The 22246-nt window shown below is 38.6% G+C and overlaps 1 protein-coding gene across 1 annotated transcript; it reads right to left on the reverse strand.

The window, feature by feature from the left end:
- Nucleotides 1–683: 683 nt before the first annotated feature.
- Nucleotides 684–21400, reverse strand: POLR1F (RNA polymerase I subunit F). Its single transcript, XM_041728210.1, has 4 exons — nt 21124–21400; nt 6274–6415; nt 2521–2729; nt 684–1384 (listed from the first exon to the last, which is right to left on the reverse strand). The coding sequence occupies exons 1-4, from the start codon at nt 21363–21365 to the stop codon at nt 970–972; spliced, it is 1008 nt and encodes a 335-aa protein (XP_041584144.1). The 5' UTR covers nt 21366–21400; the 3' UTR covers nt 684–969.
- Between the last annotated feature and the right edge of the window lie 846 nt (nt 21401–22246).

Here is a 22246-nt window from a genome sequence, read left to right on the forward strand (position 1 = left end):
TACCAGAATTACTCATTTTCTGTATTTCCTTACTTATGTGTACACATCTGTTTCTCTTATGCCATTCCATAAGAGAACGAACTACATCTTCCTAGTCTGCCATTATATGTCTTTTCCTTAGAGGTATTACACAGTGATGCATAGGTACTCTTACATCAATGAACATGGCCATGCATTGATAATCAGCCTGAACCAGCTTGCCATTTCATTACTCAGTGTTTTCTAGTAGTTAAGAAAGACATAGTCCATGTTTTCTCAGTGAAATTTTCTCTTACATAGTTTTTAGTATTTAACCTAATTATTATAGAGTTGAGAAATTCCCGCACTAGGGACAAATGGTATTTATCATGTCTTAATTAGACTCTGCTCCTCCAAACACAGCAAAAGCAGACAAGTACAAGAGAAGAGCCTTCTCTATCAACCTCTTAGAGAAAAAAAGAGAACATGCATTTGGAAGGAAAGAATAGTGAACAATGTTTCCTACTACAGTCAATAGTGGCATGGAACTCCTTTGGCAAACCCTTCTAAGTTGAACTACAGAAACACTGTAGTAGCCAACAAAATCTAAAAATCACAGGTAATATTATGACTACAGGGCAAACCTATTTAAAAAACAAACAGAAGCTCAAACTCATTCTTCAATGATATGAATAGCACTATAATACAAAGTCCTTTTGCCAGTCTTCAGAGTACAGAAATAATTTTATTTAGAATGTAAAAACGGGAAAAATGCAAGACTTGAGAGAGCAACTCTTTTTTATTTTGTATACAATAAAATGGCAGTTTAATAATATTGGTATTTCCCACAGTAATCGTCACTTTAATAATTAAAGCACCAAAAACTTCTAATCAAATCTTTCCTGTTTTGTAGACTACTGGAATACACAAACATCTCCTACCATTTTGACATTTATTCATCTGTTGTATCTTAATTTTTAAAAAACAATATTTAAAATGCACTAAAGAAAATTACTTTCCCCTTTTCTTTTTAGGTGAATGTTCCAAAAGTGGGGTAAATTCAGCTTCCTCACTGTATTTTCTTTTCTTTTTTTTCTTTTTATGGTCACTCTGGTAACCACTGGAGTCACTGCCTTGGAAAACAGGATCCTGGTCCTGATCTTGCTGCTGCTGCTGCTGCTTCTTCTTCTTCTTCTTCTTCTTCTTCGGCTCATCCTTCCAAAGGCCATTCATATTATCAATCTGCAGGTCTGTCTCTTGCTTCATTGTGGCATCTGTAACATCAGCTAGCTCTCTGTTATCACTCTCCACTTCATAGGACTCTAGGTCTTTCTTCTTCTTTTTCTTCTTGAGAGGTTTTTCAATAATTTCTTCAGTGCTAGTTTCTGTTATTTCTTCAGGAACTGCAGAGCACTTGGTTTGTAAACTAAATTGACAGTTGAAAAAATTTACAGAGCAATAAACAAAAAGAATAAAATGAGAAAGACTATCCCAATTTTTTTCTAAAAAATGACAGCAGTACAAGATATAGAAGTATGGCATAAATTTAAAATATTCTATCCTCTTATCCCTCACCCATTAAAATGTCTGGGAAAGGTTAAAATTTTTCCAAAGTACTTCTTCCACACTGTTTTCACACATAAAAAAATGACATAAATTTTATCAAAATGTAGCTTCTAAATTTTGGTTTGGATCAGAAAAAAATGGTGACAATAAAGATCACAATACCCAGGCTTATTAAACAACTGATGAGTGATAAAATATATACTTCCATTATCTATGAAATTAATGGAGTTTCCTTCTACTCTCACAATCCTTGTTTCATTTTTTTCCCTTACCCTTGCTTGAAGCAATAATACCTTCAAAGCTATGAGTTAACACTAAAATAAAAATAGTTATCAGTGGAACTCTGGAACTGCAAAGTCCTATACAGTAATAACATCTACATATAAATAAGTAATTTCAACAAGATAACTTCGATATCACAGATGCTGCACATGTTTCTATCATTGCAGAAAGTTCTACTGCACAACTGCTCTAAAACCGTAACCCATACTCTTGTTAATTATCAAGGTAAAAATCTAAAAAAGGAATTAACACCAGCAGTATTCCCAAAGCTTTTTTTTTTCCCCTACACTCCATTAAACTTGGCTCCCATGGAAAGAAACTCAAGATGAGAGTAATTCTTAGAATAATTTCAATATCAAAAAATACAGAACTTACCTACCTGGCATAATGACAATAATCAAATTTGTGTTTCAACTGTGAAAATGCTAAAAATTAACTAGAAAAATTAATTTTAGTTAAAAATTAACTAGAAAATACTCAGTAAGACTGAGTTTTAGTAAAATACAGAACAGTTAGCTAGATGTGTAGAGATTTAGAATATTCAATGCATTGTCTTAACACTTTAGATTCCTATTTGCACTGACTTTATGGTTTGGAAGCATGAATACCCTAATAATTTTTTTTTTTTTTTAAAGAGGGACTTATGTTCTCTAAATTGAGAATTAAACAAATGACTTAAGTATCAAAATTAAAATAATGTGATTAGGAACTGACCTAGTGATATTCAACTTTCCCCGAATGCAGAATACTCCAGCAGCATCTGAGTCCAAACGAAATACTTCAAATTCTAGTTCATCACCTACATTTATCTCCAGGATCTGCCACTGCTCAGTAGACATCTGCTCAGGTTTAGGAATGGAGGCATTGAAACACCCATGTACTAAACAGCCAATGTGGCTGGATGACACTTTATTAACTATACCCTGGGAAAAAAGAGAAAAAAAAAAAAAGTGTAACATCAAGAAATCCAGAGTTAAAAGGTAAATAAAAGTTTATAAGCTTCAAGTTGATCTTCAAAGAGAAAACATCAAAATATGGTATAATTTGACATGGAAAAAATTTTTTTGATTAAAATTTACATATTATACTAAACCATCATTTTAAAACACTGTAGAGATTTGAGAAAAGTTCAACTTTACTAAGAAATTGCATATCAATTGCCTAACTGGATAAACAACTACTCTTATCACCCCCCCCCCCCCCAATAAAAACAACTCCTTTGCTCCTACTACAGGATTCCCTGGTGAGTAGAGTATAACCATAATGAAACCAAGCAGAAAATACTCTTTGATATAACCTAAATGTGAAAAGACTTTAAGGCAGGAAGCCTATGCTCTCTATAATAACTAGGAACCACATTATAGTTCTATAAACAGTCTGAATTTCAAAACTTAGAGTACATTCTTTAACAATTAACTTTAGCATGATGTAAGCAATTATTAAAAGACAGCTTAGCCTTCATATGTAGATCTTGAGCATGGCTATTTTGACTGAATCACAAAACACTTTGGGAAGCTTTAAAAAGTATGTGCTATATGATTTTAAGCTTAAAATATGAAAGTTTCAAAAAAAAAAAAAAGCCTTAGTTTTCTTTTCTTCCCCTAGGAATCAACGTATATAATGTATATAAATTAACATCTGAAACGTTTAAGTCATTTATTTTAAACTTTAAACAAAACTGTATACATGTTAGTGTTGCAACTCCTTATACACAAAAAATTCATTGGCTGTCATTATTAGGAGTCTGGTGTTCCCAATGGTACATTCTGGGTGGTATGGACAAACTGCACTGCATCTATACAATGAGTACTATTCAGCAATAAAAAAATAACTATCAAGCCATGAAAAGACATGGAGGAACCTTAAATGCATACTGCTAAGTGAAAGAAGGCAAGCTGTAAGGCTACATACAATATGATTCCAACGATATGACATTCTGGAGAGGGTAAACCATAGAGACCAGACAGTAAAAAGATCAATAGTTGCCAGGTTTCAGGAGGATGGAAGGAAGGTGAGGGGTGAATAGGTAAAATAGAGAATTCTGAGAGCAGTACCCAATTATTCTACAGGATACAGTAAAGGGAACACAGGACACAGGTCATTAAGTTGTACTTACATTCCCTGGGTTTTAGAATGTACAACAGGAAAAACTAATTCTAAACCCTAAAAATAATAATGTATCAATATCAGCTTAAGAACTGTAACAAATGTTATCACACTAATACAAGATGTCAACAATAGGAGCAACTGTGTTTGTGTATGCTGGGGTGGAGAAGTGAAGAGAGGTATTATTTTCCACTCATTTTTTCTGTAAATCTAAAACTGCTATAAAACAATAAAGCCTATCAATTAAGGAAATAATAGGAAAACGAACATCTTTTCAATACAGGGTTCTAGAACTACTGAATAACCATATGAATAAGAAAATAGATCTCAAGGACCTACTTCATATTACACACAAAGATTAAAGACTTATCATAGATCTAAATGACAAAGCTAAAACTAAAAAATTCTAGAAGCTTATAAAAAGTATCTTCACAATCCAGCAGTAGGCAAGTTTCTTACGTAGGATCCAAAAAGCAACAACCAAAAAAATAAGACAAACTGATCATCAATATTAAAAACTTCTGTTTATGAAATGATACCATTAAAGAGACAAGTTTACCGACTGGAGTAAAATATTAACAAATGATCTGAAAAGGATCTGTAGGAAGGCTACAAACAGAACTACTATACTTCAATAATACAAAAACACAATTAAAAATGAGTAACGCACTTAAATAGGCCCCTTACTGAAACACATGAAAAAGAGCTCAAGAGAAATGCAAATTAAAATCGTGATGGGAAACTCGTATATGCCCATCAGTAAAATTAAAAGAGTGACAAAACCAAATGCTGGCAAGGATGCAAAGCAACTTATAGTGCTGAATGGGAAATTTGCCTGTTTTTCATAAAGTTAAACACATCTACTCTGTGACCTAGCATTCCACTTCTAGTTTTTACCTAGGAGAAATGAAAATGTACATTCACAGCTTTATTCATAATAGCTCCATAATGGAAACAGCCCAAATGTCTATCGATGAAGACAGGCAATTAAATTATACATTCATGCAACTGAATACCATGAACAACAAAAAGAAACCATTACAACAAACAGCATGCATGAAATGCAAAAAACAAAACAAACAAAAACAAACATGTTGAGCAAAAGAGGTCAGATTTTCAAACACTGTATAATGAAAAATTCCATTAACATGAAATTTTAGAATAAACAAAACTACTTTCACAATAAATGTAATCAGAACAGTGGTTGTATTCTGGAATGGAGAGAGGACTGACCAGGAAAGGGCATAAGCATCTTTCTGAAATAGAACAGAATACATGCTCTCACCAGAATTTATTGAACTGTACACTATGATCTGTGCATTCTGTTGTATGTAAATTAGATCTCATTTTATTGTATGTAAATTATACTTCATCTTAAAAAAAAACTGAACACACTGTCCAAATGTATTTGAAGACTGGATCTTATTGTAGGGAATAGAGTAAAAGGATTGATTTCTTTTTTCATTTCATATTTTCTGTATAGCGTGGTACTTCCATGTATACATTTACAGTAACTCATACAAAAATTCCTACACTTAACTGTTACCAGCTTTAAGTACAAATCTATTGCCAACTTTAGAAGTATAGAGGCTGGTTGTAGGATCCCAGCTGGTCATGCCTAGGATGCTCTACCAGTTTAACTGATTCTGAAAAGCTTTTTTAAATTATTAATGCCTTACAGATTTGACAGTAAAATTTTACCTGGGTTAGTTAACAGTTCTTAAATGATTACGCAATTCCTACATAATTTTTTGTTAAAGGAAAAAAGAGACACGTGTATATATATATTCTTATTCTTATGTGTATATATATATATCAATGTATACATGCAGAACTGGTAGAAGAGAGGCTAGTGCAGAACATATGAGGATATACTTCAGCTTCTTTTGAAAAACTAAAAGACCTATCCCACAGGGCCTTTATCATATGGCACGTTATGGGTGCTCTAACCTCATTCTTCATTCACTTTCATTACCTGCCTGGTCCTGCAACCATTTGAATTTTCAACTCCTATTTGATATAAAGGATATTCGAACAGGGTAGTAGTATGAAGGAACTATTGTGTATAACTGAGAAATTATGAAATAAAATTTTTTTCTTACTGCCTAAGATCATTCTGGTGTTATCCAAAGAAAAGAATAAATTCTATGAGACACATTATCTGCATACACATGTGAGTTTGAGAAGAATGGAATTTAAAAATTTACCAAGATTAAATGGACAGTAATTTTTTTCTTTTAAAAATAATTTTCAGGAAACCACAACAGCAATCCATTTGCTTCCCAAATCTCTTAAGATTTTCCAAATTACATAATTATACAATTAGAGAAAGCATAAAAAAGTGTATGTATAAATACATACCATAAGCTTTTTCCCCGGTTCAGGACAGAAAATAACAAAATCTGCTTCGATGTTAAGATGAATGTGTCCTTGATCATCATAAATATCTCCCAGTTCACCCACTACTTTGATGTTATCATATGCAATGGGGACACCTGAAAGACTATTAGAAAAGAAAAAAAAAGTATTTTTATCTTCTTTTAAACTAGGCCATAATTATTAAATATTCAGAGTCCAAAAATTATATGCCTCTTAAATATACTCACGCATGCCAAAACACAATAGCATATGATTAATCCATAACAACTTGAGTAATTCAATTTCACCAAAAGGTTCCAATATATTGACTAAATAAAAAATGATTGTTCAAGACAGGTACCCAGAAACAAAATGTCCAATTATACATGAGCAGTAGGTTGACCTATTAGAATTCTAGTCATGCTAGAATGTGGGGGTGGGGGTGGGGCGGGGAGACTTGAATGAAAAATGTCTTTGAGTATAACCAAATCAAGACATTTTGGTATTATCTACCATTACTGAATTTCTGTACTGGATGGCCTATAGTAAGAGAATTACTAGAATCATAGGTCAAGCCCCTGAATATTAAAGCCAATTAGAGAAAAATCTTCAAACTCCAACTGTATGTAACAAATAGTAATGTTAATAAATGAAATATATAGTTATAATTATTAAGAACCCATTTTGCCACTTTAGTCTACATAGGGGACAGGATTAGGGGGCAACTACTATTTGAAAATGTCATTTCCAAGTACTTAACACATTTTAACTACTAAGGAGGCAGACCTGGTGGCTTCACTACCACACCTACTTGATCAAGAAAACATCCTAGACTCAGCAAGGCAAGGATGAAATCACTCCTCCTCCACTCTTAGAAGATTCCATGGCACAGCATCATCACTGAACTTAATCTCATTTTATTAACTATCTGCAAATATGTTTGCATTCCACACGTGGGTGAAGTCCCCGCGCAGGCGCCAGGCGTGCTGCCCTGCGGTCCCACGAGCTAGAACCTGACCTCCACAGACTCCCGTTATCTTTCTGACTTCTCGGGCATTTGATAGCAGTTTAAAGTACTATGAAGCCTTCCTGCTCTCGGACGCCAGCCGTGCGGTTGTCTTTCTACCATTTATTCCTGAGAAACTTTGTAACAGGCTTTAGCGGCCTTTCATACAGTCCCGCCCTGTAAGGTCACTCCTGCCTTGAGTGTAGGTTGCTGAGCTCCCGACCTCCACACTGTGTATCTGATCCCTTCTGGGGTACTGAGCCCACGCCAGGGACCTGGAGGGCTGTCTCGGTCCCCACGCTTTTTTCTGAAATAGCCCTAAGAGCAGCTGATATATTATAACCTCGAGGAAACCGTGAAGCTCAGAGTGCCTTAATTTTAACCAGTTTTCAAAAAATGGTTTAATACACACTTTGTTGAATACAAAAAAAAAAAAAAAAAGTGCTAGAGTAGTGGCCCTTGAGAGCCCAGAATATTTTTGTTGAACTCTACTGAATTTCTAAAACTATTCACATGGCATAAGAGAAAGAATTTACCCCTAATAGCTGCTGCTTAAATAAAACAGCCAGGAGCCACTGGAAAGGAACTTTAATAACTATCAAATCAAAAAGACGAAAAACTCAAGAGATTTATTCCAGAAAGCATTTTTTTGAACTGTTAGTGTCTGCTTGTGTTTTCCCAAGCAGGAACTACACCATCACAGAAAATCCAGAAGTCTACATGACCTCTGAGGGAACAAACTGATTTATAAATAGATGGACACAGAATCTAATTCTACTGTATACACACACACACATATCAGTGTACAGGCATGTTTCCACGGTTTCAATATACATTAAAATTTCAAGGAATGTAGCAGCAAATTCAAGAGTAGTAGGGAATTTTACTGAGAACTGCTCATCACTTCAGAAAAGCATTTCACCGATGGAGATACTGTATGTCTTCTCTAAGTTGTCAACTCAAAACCCCTGCATCAATCCACTGTTATATAATGGACACATTCACAATTCTTGTGTCAGTGCAGAAGTCATCAAACTACTTCAACTCTTCCTAAGTAGTCATGCTTAAGCATTATCACATTGAAATATCATTTATTGTATTGTGTAGGAGCACTTACAAATTCTTTTTTCAATTATGTAGGTAAGTTATGTTACCTTTAAGTTTCAATTCACAGTAAAGATGTACTTTCGTGATAGTAAAGATAGTATTGCAAAATATTTACTCTAAGAGATGTATTGGGTTCTGTAGGGTTCAAAATTGATAATTAGGGAATGTGACCATAGAGCCTAAACCCAAAAGGATTTGTGTAAATCCATCAAACCTTTGAGAAACCCTTCACTAGACATCTCAATTTTTTTTTCTAAATAAAATACCAAAAATATTGATTACTACACATAAATTTATCTACTTTTGTCTTATTAAAGAGAAATTAAAGATAAATTTAGATCTGTTCATAAACATGTTTTATGCTTACTGCAAGATCATACCATAGAGGAGGACAGACCTTGGGAGGAAAGAACACTGGGGGCACAGAGAGAAGAGAAGACCTAGCCCCCAGTACCCCGGGTTGGGGGACTGCAGTTAAAAGACAAATCCCCATAACATTTGGCTTTGAAAACCAGAGGGCTTCTCCAGTTTTGTTAACAATCAACAGGGCTTAACACCTAGAACTTTAAAAATCAGCAGGCCCAATACATTAAGCGGCAAGAGGGGAGATAGAAAACTTGACTCCCTGCCCTTAAAGAAACTGCACAACAGCCCTGCTTGAGATACAGCACAGAAGCAGCAGATCGAAAAATGCCTGGGGCATACAGGAAGGAGATTTATTTAATAATCTCAGAGCATGTACTGGAGACGCAGGGAACTTTGGGAGATTTCACCAAGAACAAAAGACCTGGTGGGTGCTATTTCCCTCCCCAGCACCTGCCCCCAGCCTGACTACATAGACAGCTGCAGGGTCCAGCACAACCATCTCCACCTATTCACCTAGCTTGCTGACAGCATGCCCCAGCCACACACTTAATGTGGACCCACCCCCTTCAACTGTCTACAGGAGTATTCCCAGGCTGCTTCAGCTCCCTTTTCACAGGAGACCAGTGTATAAGAGACCTTGCTGGCACCATGTCCAGGACACCCAGCTTCTCTGTTCTCCTGAAGATCTTGGCTGAAGCCCATCCAAAGTAGTGCCGCACGCCTTGTGCCTTATGCGTGTAGCCCCCACAGGGGCCAGCAGCACTCCAAAGTGACACTTGCTCCTGAGAGAGGAAAAATACCAACAGCAAACACCAGTCCAGATGCAGCACCCTGCCTCCAATTAGTGGACTGGGAACAGAAATCTGGTCTAACTGCAGACTCAGCTCACCAATAAAAGTTTCTCAGGTGACCACAGAGGAAAAGCACCCTTGAGTTTGGTACTACCATGGCTCTGGCAAAAGACTGCTCTCGCTCATTTCAAGCCCAAGGTGGACCCAGATTGGTCCACTAACAACACAAGGACCAAACCCTGCCCATACAGGCAAAGAGCCACTGCAGATGACTGGACTGAAGGGAAACATGGCTCAGCCACAAAAGCAGTACATATGCAACACACATAAGAGACACCCCTGCAGTGCCAGGTTCTGGTGAACAGGAGACATTGCAATGCAGGCAGGGAATTACAAAAGCTCTTGTTCATACAGGCATTACTTTCCAGATAAGAGGACTTTCCTAATACATAGAAACAGATGCAGAATTAAACAAAATGAGAAGGGGTATGTCCCAAATGAAAGAACAGTATAAATTCACAGGAAGAGTGCTAAACGAAATAGGATAAGTAATATGCCTGATAGAGAAATTAATGATCATAAAGATGATCACTGGATTTGAGAAGAGTGGAAGACAGTGAGATCTTCAACAAAGAGACAGAAAACATAAAAAAGAAACACTTAGACACGAAGAACTCAATAGATGAAATTAAAAAATACACTAGAGAAAATAAATAACAGCTCGAGGATGCAGAAGAATCAATCAGTGACCTAGAGGAAAGAATAATGGAAAGCAATCAAGATGAACAGGAGAGAGAAATGAATAACAAAAAAAATGAAAAGAGATTAAAGGAACTCAGGACACTATCAAATATAATAACATTTGTATTATAAGGTTCCCAGAAGGAAGAGACAAAAGGGAGCAGAAGATGTATTTGAAGAAATAAGAGTCGAAAAATTCCTGAGTCTGGAGAAGGAAACAGACATCCAGATCCCTTAATAAAAGCAACCTGAAGATGTCCACACTAAGACACACGTTAATTAAAATGGCAAAAAAAAAAAAAGGGGGGGGGGTGTTATAAAGAATTTTAAAAGCAGCAAGAAAAAAGAAAACAGTTTCATAAAGGAGACTCAATAAGACTATCAGTGGATTTTTCAGCAGGAATACTGCAGGTCAGAAGGGAGTAGCCTGATATATTCAAAGAAAAAAGCCAGTAACTAGGATACTCTATCCATCAAGGTCATCGTTCAGAATAGGAGAGCAAAAGGGTTTCTCAAACAAAAGTTAAAGGATCTCATCACCACTAAACATAATAACAAACATAAACGAAGTAATCAATAATAATACAATAATAGTAGAGGACTTTAATACCCCACCACCATCAATGGATAAATTATCCAAACAGAAAATCAACAAGAAAAACAGTGGCTCTGAATGACACATTGGAACAGATGGATCTAACAGATATATACAGAACATACCATCCTAAAACAGGAAATACACATTCTTTTCAAGTGCACACAGAATATCCTCTCCAAGACAGATCATATGTTACCCTACAAAGCAAGTCTCAACAAATTAAAAAAGACTGAAGTCATACTATGCATCTTTTCCAAATTTAATGCTAACAAAGTAGAAATCAACCGCAAGAAAGAATCTAAAAAACCACAATTACATGAAGTAACATGATACTAAACTGTGAATGTGTCAGCCAAAAAAATCAAGAGGAAATAAAGAATTACATGAAGACAAATGAAAATACAGCAGTCCAAAATGTTTTTTGAGATGCAATATAAGCTATTCTTTTTTTTTTTTTTTTTTTTTTTAATGATAGTCATACAGAGAGAGAGAGAGGCAGAGACACAGGCAGAGGGAGAAGCAGGCTCCATGCACCGGGAGCCCGACGTGGGATTCGATCCCAGGTCTCCAGGATCGCGCCCTGGGCCAAAGGCAGGCGCCAAACCACTGCGCCACCCAGGGATCCCAATATAAGCTATTCTAAGAAGGAACGTTAAAGCACTACAGGCCTACTGCAAGAAATGAGAAGAATTTCAAACTAACCTTACAAACCCAAAGGAGCTAGAAAAAGAAAACCCAATACAAGTAGCAGGAAGAAATAATCAAGATTAGAGCAGAAATAAAAGAGAAACTAAAAAACAATAGAACAGATCAATGAAACCAGGACCTGATTCACTGAAAGGATTAACAAAATTGATAAACTGATCAAAAGAGAAAGAGAAAATCAACAAATTCAGAATTGTAAGAGAAAGCAATAATCAACATCAAAGAAATACAAAAAGCATTTTAAGACACTAAAAACTATATACCAACAAATTGGATGGACATCCTAGAAGAAATGGTTACTTTCTAGAAACCTATCACTGCCCAAAACTAAATAAGAAATAGAAAATTTGAACAGACTGATTGCCAACAATGAAATTGAATGAATAACCTTAAAACTCCCAACAAACAACAGTCCAGGACCAAGTGACTTCACAGGTAAATTTAAAGACCAAACATCTAAAGATTTAATACTTATTATTCTCAAAATATTCTAAAAAAAAAATAGAAAAGAAAGAAACCTTCCAAATTCAGAGGCCAGCATTATCCTGATACCAAAACCATATGAAGACACCACACACACACACACACACACACACACACACACACACACAAGACTACAGGCCAATATTTCTGATGCCTGTAGATGCAAAATTTCTCAACAAAATATTAGCTAGCTGAATCCATTAATACATTAAAAATATTCACCATGATTAAGAGGGATTTATTTCTGTAAATCGAGGTTCAATATTTGAACTTGATTGATTTCAAATCAATCAATGTAATATACCACATCAAAAAAGAAAATAAAAACACTATCATTGGGGCAGCCTGGGTAGCTCAGCGGTTTAGCACCACCTTCGTCTCAGGGTCTGATCCTGGAGACCTGGGATCGAGTCCTATGTCAGGCTCCCTGCATGGAGCCTGCTTCTTCCTCTGCCTGTGTCTCTGCCTCTCTTTCTCTCTCTTTCTGTCATGAATGAATAAATAAAATCTTAAAAAAAAAAAAAAAGTATCATTTTAGGGCACCTGGGTGGCTCAGTTGGTTAAGCATCTGCATTTGGCTGAGGTCATTATCTCAGGGTCCTGGGATCATGCCCAAAGTCAGGCTCTCTGCAGAGCGGGGAGTCTGCTTTTTCCTCTCCCTCTGTCCCTCCCTCCTGCTCATGTGCACCCACATGTGTGCATGCGCTCCCACCCTCCCTCTCCAAAAATAAAGAAAATCTTTTTAAAAAACACTATCATTTCAAATATTGTAGAAAAGGCATTTAACAAAGTGCTATATCCATTCATGGCAGAAACCCTCAACAAAGTAGGTTAGAGGGAATATACCTCAACATAATAAGAGGCCTTAGATGAAAAACCCACAGCTAACATCATACTGAATAGTGAAAAACTAAGAACTTTTCCTCTAAGATCAGGAATAAGACAAAGATGTCCATTCTCACCACTTTTATTCAACAGAGTACTGGAAGTGCTAGCCATAGCAATCATAAAAATGAAAAGAACTAAAAAGCATCCAAATTGCTAAGGAAGAAGCAAAAATTTCACTAATTATACAGGACATGATACTATACATAGAAAATCTGAAAAGACTCCACCAAAAACTACTAGAACTGATCAATCCAGTAAGGTCACAGAATACAAAATCAACATACAGATATCTGTTACATGTCTATACACGAATAATGTATACCATTACAGAAATTAAAAAAACAATTCCAGTTATAATTGCACCAAAAATAATAAAATACCCAGGAATAAACTTAACCAAGGACGTGAAATACCTGTACTCCAAAGACTATAAAACACTGATTTAAAACTAAAGACAGGGTGCCTGGTAGCACAGTTGGTTAAGGCATCCAAGTCTTGATTTCAGTTCAGGTTGTGATCTCAGGGTCATGAGGTCAAGCCCCACAATGGGCTCTGTGCTCAGCATGGAGTCTGCTTGGGATTCTCTCCCTTTTTCCTTCTGGCCCCCACTACCATCTCTCTCTAAAAAAAGAAACTGAAGACAAAGTAAACAAAAGGAAAGATAGCCCATGCTAATGAATTGGAAGAACCAGTATTATTAAAATGTGCATACTATCCAAAGCAATCTATAAATTTAATACAATCCCTATCAAAATCTCAACAAAATTTTCCTCAGAACTAGAACAAATAATACTAAAATTTCTACAGAACCACAAAAGATCCTGAATAGCCAAAACAATAGTAGTGTATCCAAATTACACTACAAAGCTGTAATAATCAAAACAGTATCGTAGTGGCACAAAAATAGACACATCAACGGAATGGAACAGCTCGGAAACAAACCATTATTATAGCTCAATTAATTTTCAACAAAGGAGACAAGAATATCCAATGGGAAAAAGACAGTCTCTTCAACAAATGGTGATGGGAAAACTGGACCACTACATGTGAACAATGAAAATGGACCACTTTCTTACCATACACAAAAATAAACTCAAAATGGATTGAAGACCTACATGTGAGACTTGAAACCATAAAAATCCTAGAAGAGAGCAAAGGCAGTCATTTCTCTGACATCACCTCTAGCAACATTTTTCTAGATGTCTCCTGAGGCAAGAGAAACAAAAGCAAAATAAACTACTACGACTACATCAAAATCAAAAGCTTCTGAATAACAAGGAAAAAACTAAAAGATAACCTACTGAATGGGAGAAGATATTTGCAATGGACCTATCTGACAAAGAATTCATACCCAAAATATGTAAAGAATTTAGGTAAGTCAGCACCAAAAAACCCCCAATAATCCAATTAAAAATGGGGAAAAGGCATTAACAGACATTTTTCCAAAGAAGTGATATCGATTGCCAAGACACATGAAAAGATGCTTACCATCACTCATCATCAGGGAAATGCAAATCAAAACCACAATGGAGTATCACCTCACACCTGTCACAAAGGTCAAAATAAAAAATACAAGAAACAAGTGTTGGCAAACGTGAAGAAAAATGAACCCTTGTGCATTTTTGTTGGAAATCAAACTGGTACAGCCACTGTGGAGAACAGCATGGCGGTTCTCCAAAAAATTAAAAATAGAATTACCATATGATCTAGTAATTCACTACTGGGTGAATACAAATACAAAATACTCAAATACAAAAACATTAATTCAAAAAGATATATGCATCCCTATGTTTATTGTAGAATTAACAATAGCCAAATTATGCAAGTAGCCTGAGTGTCCAAACAACAGATGAACTGATAAAGAAGTGGTACATATAGGGACGCCTGGGTGGCTTAGCGGTTTGGCGCCTGCCTTCTGCCCAGGTTGTGATCCTGGAGTGCTGGTGTCAAGTCCTACGTTGGGCTCCCTGAAGTGAGCCTGCTTCTCCCTCTGCCTATGTCTCTGCCTCTCTCTCTCTGTCTCTCGTGAATAAATAAAATCTTTAAAAAATAAATAAATAAAAAGTGGTACACATATATATATATACAATGGAACATTACTCAGCCATAAAAAAGAATGAAATCTTGCCATCTGCAAAAAACATGGATAGATGGAGAGGGTATAATGCTAGTGAAAAAAGTCACTTGGAGAAAGACAAATAGTGGGATTTAGTCAGATATGGAATTTAGGAAACACAAATAAACAGAGAAAAAAAGAGACAAGCCAAGAAACAGACTCTTAACCATAGAGAACAAAGTGATGGTTACTAGAGGGGACATGGGTGAGATAGGTGAAGGAGATCAAGAGTGCACTTATTATGATGTGTGTTGAGTAATATATAGAATTGTCAAATCACCGTATTGTACATCTGAAACTAATATTGCTTACTACTTAGTTTTCACTAGAAAGTAAAGTTTCTAAGCATTAAGAATTCTAACAAATGTCATTTAGACTATTGGAGGGGCACTCAGGTGGCTCAGTCAAGTGTCCACTCTTGATTTTGGCTCAGGTTGTGATCTCAGGGTCAAGGGATCAAACCCCACAATGGGCTCTGTGCTCAGCATGGAGTCCTGCTTGGTATTATTCTCTCTCTCCCTCACCCTCTGCACCTTCTTCCTGTGAGCATGCGTTCTCATGCTCTCTCAAAAAGTAAAATAATAACGTCTTTAAAGAGACTACTGGAAATGAGGGAAGCAACTGTGGATGCAAGGAAAATAAGGTATGTGATACGTTTTTGGTAATAAAATATAAGAAATGGGAATATATTTTTGTTTGGGTAAAACAAAGTAATTTGTCCTACCTAAAATGAGGCTCATTTAAAGAGAGAAAACATGAAAAAAATCTTAATGTTAAAAAAAAGTTGCAGAAAGTCTGTGAAAAAGGAGTATTCACAAAAGAATATGCAGTCAGAAGGAAGATTGGAATTAATGAGTTTTAAAAGTACACTGGTTTAAGATTGGAGTTTCATTTTTCACTCTGTTGAAATGACAGGGTTTTCCTAGAATACTGGTCTGCTTTTGATAGAAAAATACAAAAGGTTTTTCCTTTAACTGCCCAGAAAAAAACAAAGTTTGCTATCAGGGCTTTAATTACTTCATAAATCTAAATCTTTTTAATATCAAAAGAGCTAAGTTTTGGTAACAACTATGTAACCTTCTGTACTTGCCTTTAGAATTTCTACTGCCATCTAGGTTAAATAAGTAATTAAGTGTTGTAATGATCTGTGGTCTTTTTTAGGCATTGCTTTAGGATTTTATTTATTAGAGACAACATGCACACAAGAGTGCATGAGGAGGGAGAGGAGCAGAGGGAGAGGGAGAGGCAGACTCCCCACTGAGCAGGGAGCCCGTTGTGGGGCTCAATCCCAGGACCCTAGGATCAACACTGAAGGTAGACACTTAACCCACTGAGCCACTTAGGCGCCCCTAGGTATGAGCTTTAAAACCTGATATTTTTAACAAATTTACGAAAATTCAAATTCTAAGTAAAGTCTTTTTAACTAGTAAGGCTTATTGATTTGGTATGTTAAATTACATGGGAAGCACTGTGAGATAGGTGATGATAAATCTTTTTAGGTTATATTGCATGGGTGAATACTATGAAATTCCTAAAGGTTTAGTATCTTGGTATAACATCATTATTTGTAATTCTAATTATTGAAGTAGTATCACAGAAATAAACAGATTTCCTTGTCAACTGCACTATAATGAAATCTCATATAATCTGTGGCCTTTAAGTCTTTTGTCACAGTTATTGTTCTAATGCTCTTACAAATATGTTTCATCTTCAAGGAGAATCACAGGGAAGACTTGACAAACACAGGTTTCTGATACCTTTTAGATCATAAAACTAAGCCAAATAAAAATTTCTGGGACTAATGGGAAAACTGTATTCAAACTGAAAAAGAATTAGAAAAAAAAAAAAAAAAAGAATTAGTAACAGAAGACTGAATTAACTGAGGATGACTACAGTTTTTATGACTCTTGTTTGAAACATCACTGGTTCTCTAATGTTTGCTCTTCAGGATTTAAGAAAACATTTATCTTTTTTTCCCTACCTGATCCCTCCAGAATTCAAGAAGTGATCTGAGTATTTTTACCTTCATGGCAATTATAGTTACTTGCATGAATTCACTAAGAATCCCTTCTTGTAATAGGTCACCATTAGGAAAATTAGTTCAATTACTAAGGCTTTGACTGGAATGTTGTATTTGAGAAAAACAAGCATAGAGACTCAGATATAGCCAGTTTTAAGGAACTAAGGTTGACTTTATGGAGCCAATGAAGCCCCCCTGGAATAAGTGGCACAGCTGGTACCTTGCTTACAGGGTTCCCAGGAGCCTTACCACGTAAGCAAGGAAGGTTGCTTTCTGACAGGATCAAGAACCTCAGGATATTTGAGGTACCCCAAGAAGTGAGGAAATAATCAGATCTTTGGGTACTGAAAGAAAGTCTGATGGCAAGGATTTGGCTTGGCTTTAGCCTTGAATGGCTATTAAAAGCTCAATGTGAAATTCTTTATGCAATGTTCCAGCAAAACAGAGCTGAAAGAACATATGTGGCCAGTTGTACTTACATAATTATTTAGGCCAAATTTGTTAAAAAATGGACTTGTTTTACAAACGAATTAGTCTTGACTATTGCTGATGGAAATGAGGGGGATTTTGCAAAGAAAAAAATCATATTTCAGTAACATATCTTTACGGGTGTTAGATTCTAGTTCTAATTGTCCTCAAATGTTTTTTGTTTACCTATAACACGGGGTCAGATTCTGAATTCTTCTGGTTTCCTTGAATATCTGGATTTCTATTGGACTACTTATACACTATAGGCAGACTTTGAAAACCCATCTGGCAGGACCACCTCCTGAAATGATACAACTGTTTAACTGAACTGACATGATTTTACCTCATTATGAAATGTGGCATAAGATGCTAAGACTACACATTACGGTTCCAAAAAAATGCCTCTATGAAGGATGGGGGCTCAACCTTATATCAGGGGATATCTGCAACTGGATGCAAGGCAGTTTCATTCCTCACTTCTGATTCATGACCCCCTTTTCAGCACGAAGTAGCTGGAAACATTCCTGTCACTCAAAATGGGGAATGATGAAAAGCCACAGTGGTATGGAGACCAAACAGCTACTGTGTTGTTGCCAAATGATTTGCCTTGTGTACTGCTGTCAAACATTGTCTTATTGCCCCAGCCTTGCATTGCTGATGTCCTTCCTTCTTGCCTCAGGAAGCTCTCCCCGTTGTGGGCCACCACTTATGCTGAAATTCACAATTGCTTTGATAGCTTTTGCTGGTGCCTTCACCTATGACTCACCTCTTGACCGTCACTAAGGAACTACTAAGTATTTTCTTTGGTCTTATACGTATCTTAACCTCATGTTTCTGTTTACATTACTGCCATGACATAGGCATGCAACCCAACTCCCAATATCTGACTCTAGGGTCATCAGAGAAGAATGGCATGTAAACACTGTAGGAGCCATAAAGGTATATGAATGCTGACAATACTGACCCCATGTTTGGCCCTCCAGCTTGTTCATGTCTGGGTGATGACCTCCCTCAGGGCCACAGCTTTCAGGCCCCTTGGAGGTTAACATATGCCCTGACCAGAATACAAGAAGTTGTTCTGATCTTCCCTAAAGTTGTTTAGATAACTACTATAGGTAACACACTTTCCTCCGCCTCTTCTGGAGCACACGTGGCACCACAAAGTCTGTTAAGTGTTAGACCTCTGACCTAACCAAAATGCCCTCTGCACACCACTTTGTACTCTATAAATGTGAACTAAGGTCCAAACTTTGTGGAGGATAGCTGTGCAGCTGCAGGATAATCACATGTCCAGTCCCCTATGTCAGTAAATTACCCAGAATTGAAGGGAGTGTAAAACGTATGGAGTCACCTACTTCATTTTCAAATCTCAAAGTGCCTTCTCAGTTTGGGGGACACTGTATTGTCCCTCCTCCACTTCCCAACACTCCGGTTTTCCTCATTTCTCAAAGTGAAACAAGTCTTCCTGATTCCTCCTGATGGCGCCAAAGTCTGTAAATCTACCTATACACGATAAATGATTGACATTACAGTTCAAGGCTTCGTCCCTAATTAGAAATGTATAGTTCAATGTGTGCTGCTTTATTTGCCCTGAGTAAGTCCGAGTCTTTATCACACTGGGGTACCCCACTACCCAGGGTGGTACTCGGGGTGGGGGAGGTACCAGGTGGTGGGCAGTCCTCATTTGTTCAGAGCGCAACCTGCTCCATAAGGCCACACTGTCCCGTTCCATTAGATATTATTGTTCAGTGGGTTCCTTATATCTCTGGGGTAATGGCTCGGACTTGGGACACTTCAGGTGGCTTCCTCCTAGCCTGTCAAGTAGAAGCACTGATTGGTTCCAGAAAGTAGTAAGTATATCAAACAATGCCTCTTCCCAGATTTTATGACCACTTTTATATCCTTAATAACTCTCAATTCCATACTCTCTAGTCATTTTCTCTTGGACAGTTATAACTATCTCTTAATTGGTCTCCATGTCTACAGCCTCACTCTCCTTAAGCCAATGCTATCAAGTGTGGTTTCTTCTTCAACTGTGTATCTGATCATGTCCCAGAGATCAGATATGCACTACTCTCTCCAGAGTGCACCAAATTTCAGAGCTGGAGGGCACTGGGAGGATGAAGTGCCAAGCCTGCTTAAGCAAAGAGGAAAAAAAAAAAACTTAGTAGATAGGAAGGAAAGAGCAAAATGTACATCCTGAGTGATCCCCCACGCTGCCTCTGCTCTCTTCAACTGCACACAATTTCTTTCCTCTAACATAAATCTTACTCCAATTATATAGTACTTACAATTCTCTGACCAAAGCAGTCCATTTTTATCTACTATCCCTTTACGTTACACTTTTTATGCCTTGAATACTACCATCTCAGAGGTCCTAATATCAAATTCACTACTCTTTCTCTTAATATAACTTTAGACCTCTGTCAAATTTTAACATTTCATTCAATTTATCTGACATTTATATCTTTACTAGAGCTTACAGTTTCTTGAAACAGGGATCTTGTTTTTTTCTTTGTTTTTAAATCCCAAGTCCCTAGTACATAAAACAGCCACCACACAAGGGTGCTGGTGCTTGGAATGAGCCGTACATCCTAGACTTGCTTGCTTCTTAACCTGTTCAGGATCCCTGGAGAAAGGGAACACTTTGGATACTTTGACCGAGAACACGGACAGCAAATTTCCCGGAGGGGTGGGGGGTGTGGGGGAGGATGTCATGAAATTTCTGAAGTGCAGTAAGGAATCCCTAGGACTTCCACTTGTCCCAGCTCCAGAACCTTTGCTTTTGAGGCAAAGCAGCCCTACTGCAATATTAAAGTACACATGCCCCCTTCCTTCGACCCTCCGTTCTTGTAACTCCGTTTCTTCTGAACACATTAAACGAACCACAAAATTTTTTCACCCCCAAGCCCAACAGAATGGCCAGTTAGATTAATTAAACTGCTCTTAAAAACAAAACAAAGGGGGGGGGGGGTAGTCCCTGGGTGGCTCAGCGGTTTAGCGCCGCCTTCAGCGCAGGGCGTGATCCTGGGGTCCCTGGATCGAGTCCCGCGTCGGGCTCCCTGCGTGGAGCCTGCTTCTCCCTCTGCCTCTCTATCATGAATAAATAAATTAAAAAAAAAAAAAAGTGAAACAGTACTTTTCTCGTCCCTGATCGGGTCCCAAACACGAGAACCCAGCAGAAGTACCCGAGCAAAATAAACAAGAGTCTCTCGGGCAGCCCGTGTGGCCCAGCGCAGCCCGGGGCGTGACCCTGGACTCCCGGGATCGAGCCCCGCGTCGGGCTGCCCGCGTGGAGCCTGCTTCTCCCTCTGCGGGGGAGGACCCGGGCCTGCCGGGTTTCCAGGCCCCTGGTCTATTCTTCCCCCTGAAGGCCACAGAGCAAGCTTCTCTACCCGTCCCCGGCACAGCTCACGCCGCCTTCGCGTCTCCCTCCCTGCCTATTACACGGACCCCGTGCAGATCCCGACTAGGCAGGTACCGGCCTTCCGGGCCCGAAGAAGAGTCCCGAAGGCGTCCAGGTTCCCACTCACCCCTCTTCGCCACCCGCTAGGGGGCCGGTACCTTTCGGAATAGCGCAGCAGCTCCGCGTCCAGCTGTTCCCGGATGCCGGTGCGTTTCCGGTTAAGGTAGCGCGGCGAAAGCGCGATGTGTCTTCGGTGCGGCCCCGCCACCAGGCAGGAGTAACGGCTACTCACCAGCGCACAAGCCGCGGCGTAGGTCGGAAGCTCTAGGCACGGCAACACGCCGGCCGGCCCCTCAGAGGCCGCCTTAGGCGGCGGAGACTCGCAGCAACCCGCAGCCATGCGCTTTGTCAAGCTTTCCCGCGGCGCCCACGGCTGACGCACGCACTGCCGCCTACCTGCGGGCGCCCGGGTTCTACGTCATCCACCGGCTGGCCCGCCCCTAGGAAATTGCTCTCCTTGAGTTGCATTACGCGCTTGTGACCAGCAGAGGGCAGCCGCTTTTCCGCCTGCGGGACGGCTGCAGGAGCTGAGAGCCGGGGCTCAAGCCCGGAGCGTGCTGCAGGACCGGCCACCACCTCCTCTCCTCGGGGCAGCCAAGGCAGCCAAACCTTTATGTCCGCTAACGTCCTTTTTTTTTTTTTTAATATATTTTATTTATTTATTAAAGACACAGGCAGATGGAGAAGCAGGCTCCATGCAGGGAGCCCGACGCGGTTCTCGATCCTGGGTCTCCAGAATCTCGCCCTGGGGCGAAGGCAGGCGCCAAACCGCTGCGCCACCCAGGGATTCCCCGTAACGCCCTTTTTGGATTTAATATGTAGACTTAATAGGGGTTCGCACTTTGATAGTTTCCAGTAATAACGTGGTTTGGTAAATTTTGCCAGCGTGGACAATACAAATAATGAACTTTAAAATTTTAGGGCATGTATTTCCTGCAGGGAATGCAATCCTAAAATGCAGCCCAGATGCCTCAACTGCGAGACATCTGAAAATCAACCCATCATCTCTCTCTCCCGTCTGGATTCTCTGCTCAGCCTGTAACAACTAACTCAAGAGATCTTACCACTTTCCAGATGGCTCAGCTCAGCTGGTCCCCTAGGAGCCTCTCTTGTACCCTCAAATATCCAGTCGGCCCCATGGCTTGTGGGGTCCACGGCGGAAACATCGGTCTACTGGGGATACTTCTGTCTGTCCTCACTTCCCAAATCGCAGAAAAGTGC

Source organism: Vulpes lagopus, chromosome 13 (genome assembly GCF_018345385.1).
Source record: "Vulpes lagopus strain Blue_001 chromosome 13, ASM1834538v1, whole genome shotgun sequence".
NCBI lineage: Eukaryota > Metazoa > Chordata > Mammalia > Carnivora > Canidae > Vulpes > Vulpes lagopus.

Excerpts from the sequence above, each read along its gene's own strand:
- POLR1F (XM_041728210.1), bottom strand. The coding sequence starts at position 21,365 with ATGGCTGCGGGTTGCTGCGAGTCTCCGCCGCCTAAGGCGGCCTCTGAG. Across the intron at positions 2,730-6,273 it reads AACCGGGGAAAAAGCTTATG|GGTATAGTTAATAAAGTGTC; the intron begins GTATGTATTTAT and ends CTTTTTTCCCAG. Across the intron at positions 1,385-2,520 it reads GGAAAGTTGAATATCACTAG|TTTACAAACCAAGTGCTCTG; the intron begins GTCAGTTCCTAA and ends CTGTCAATTTAG.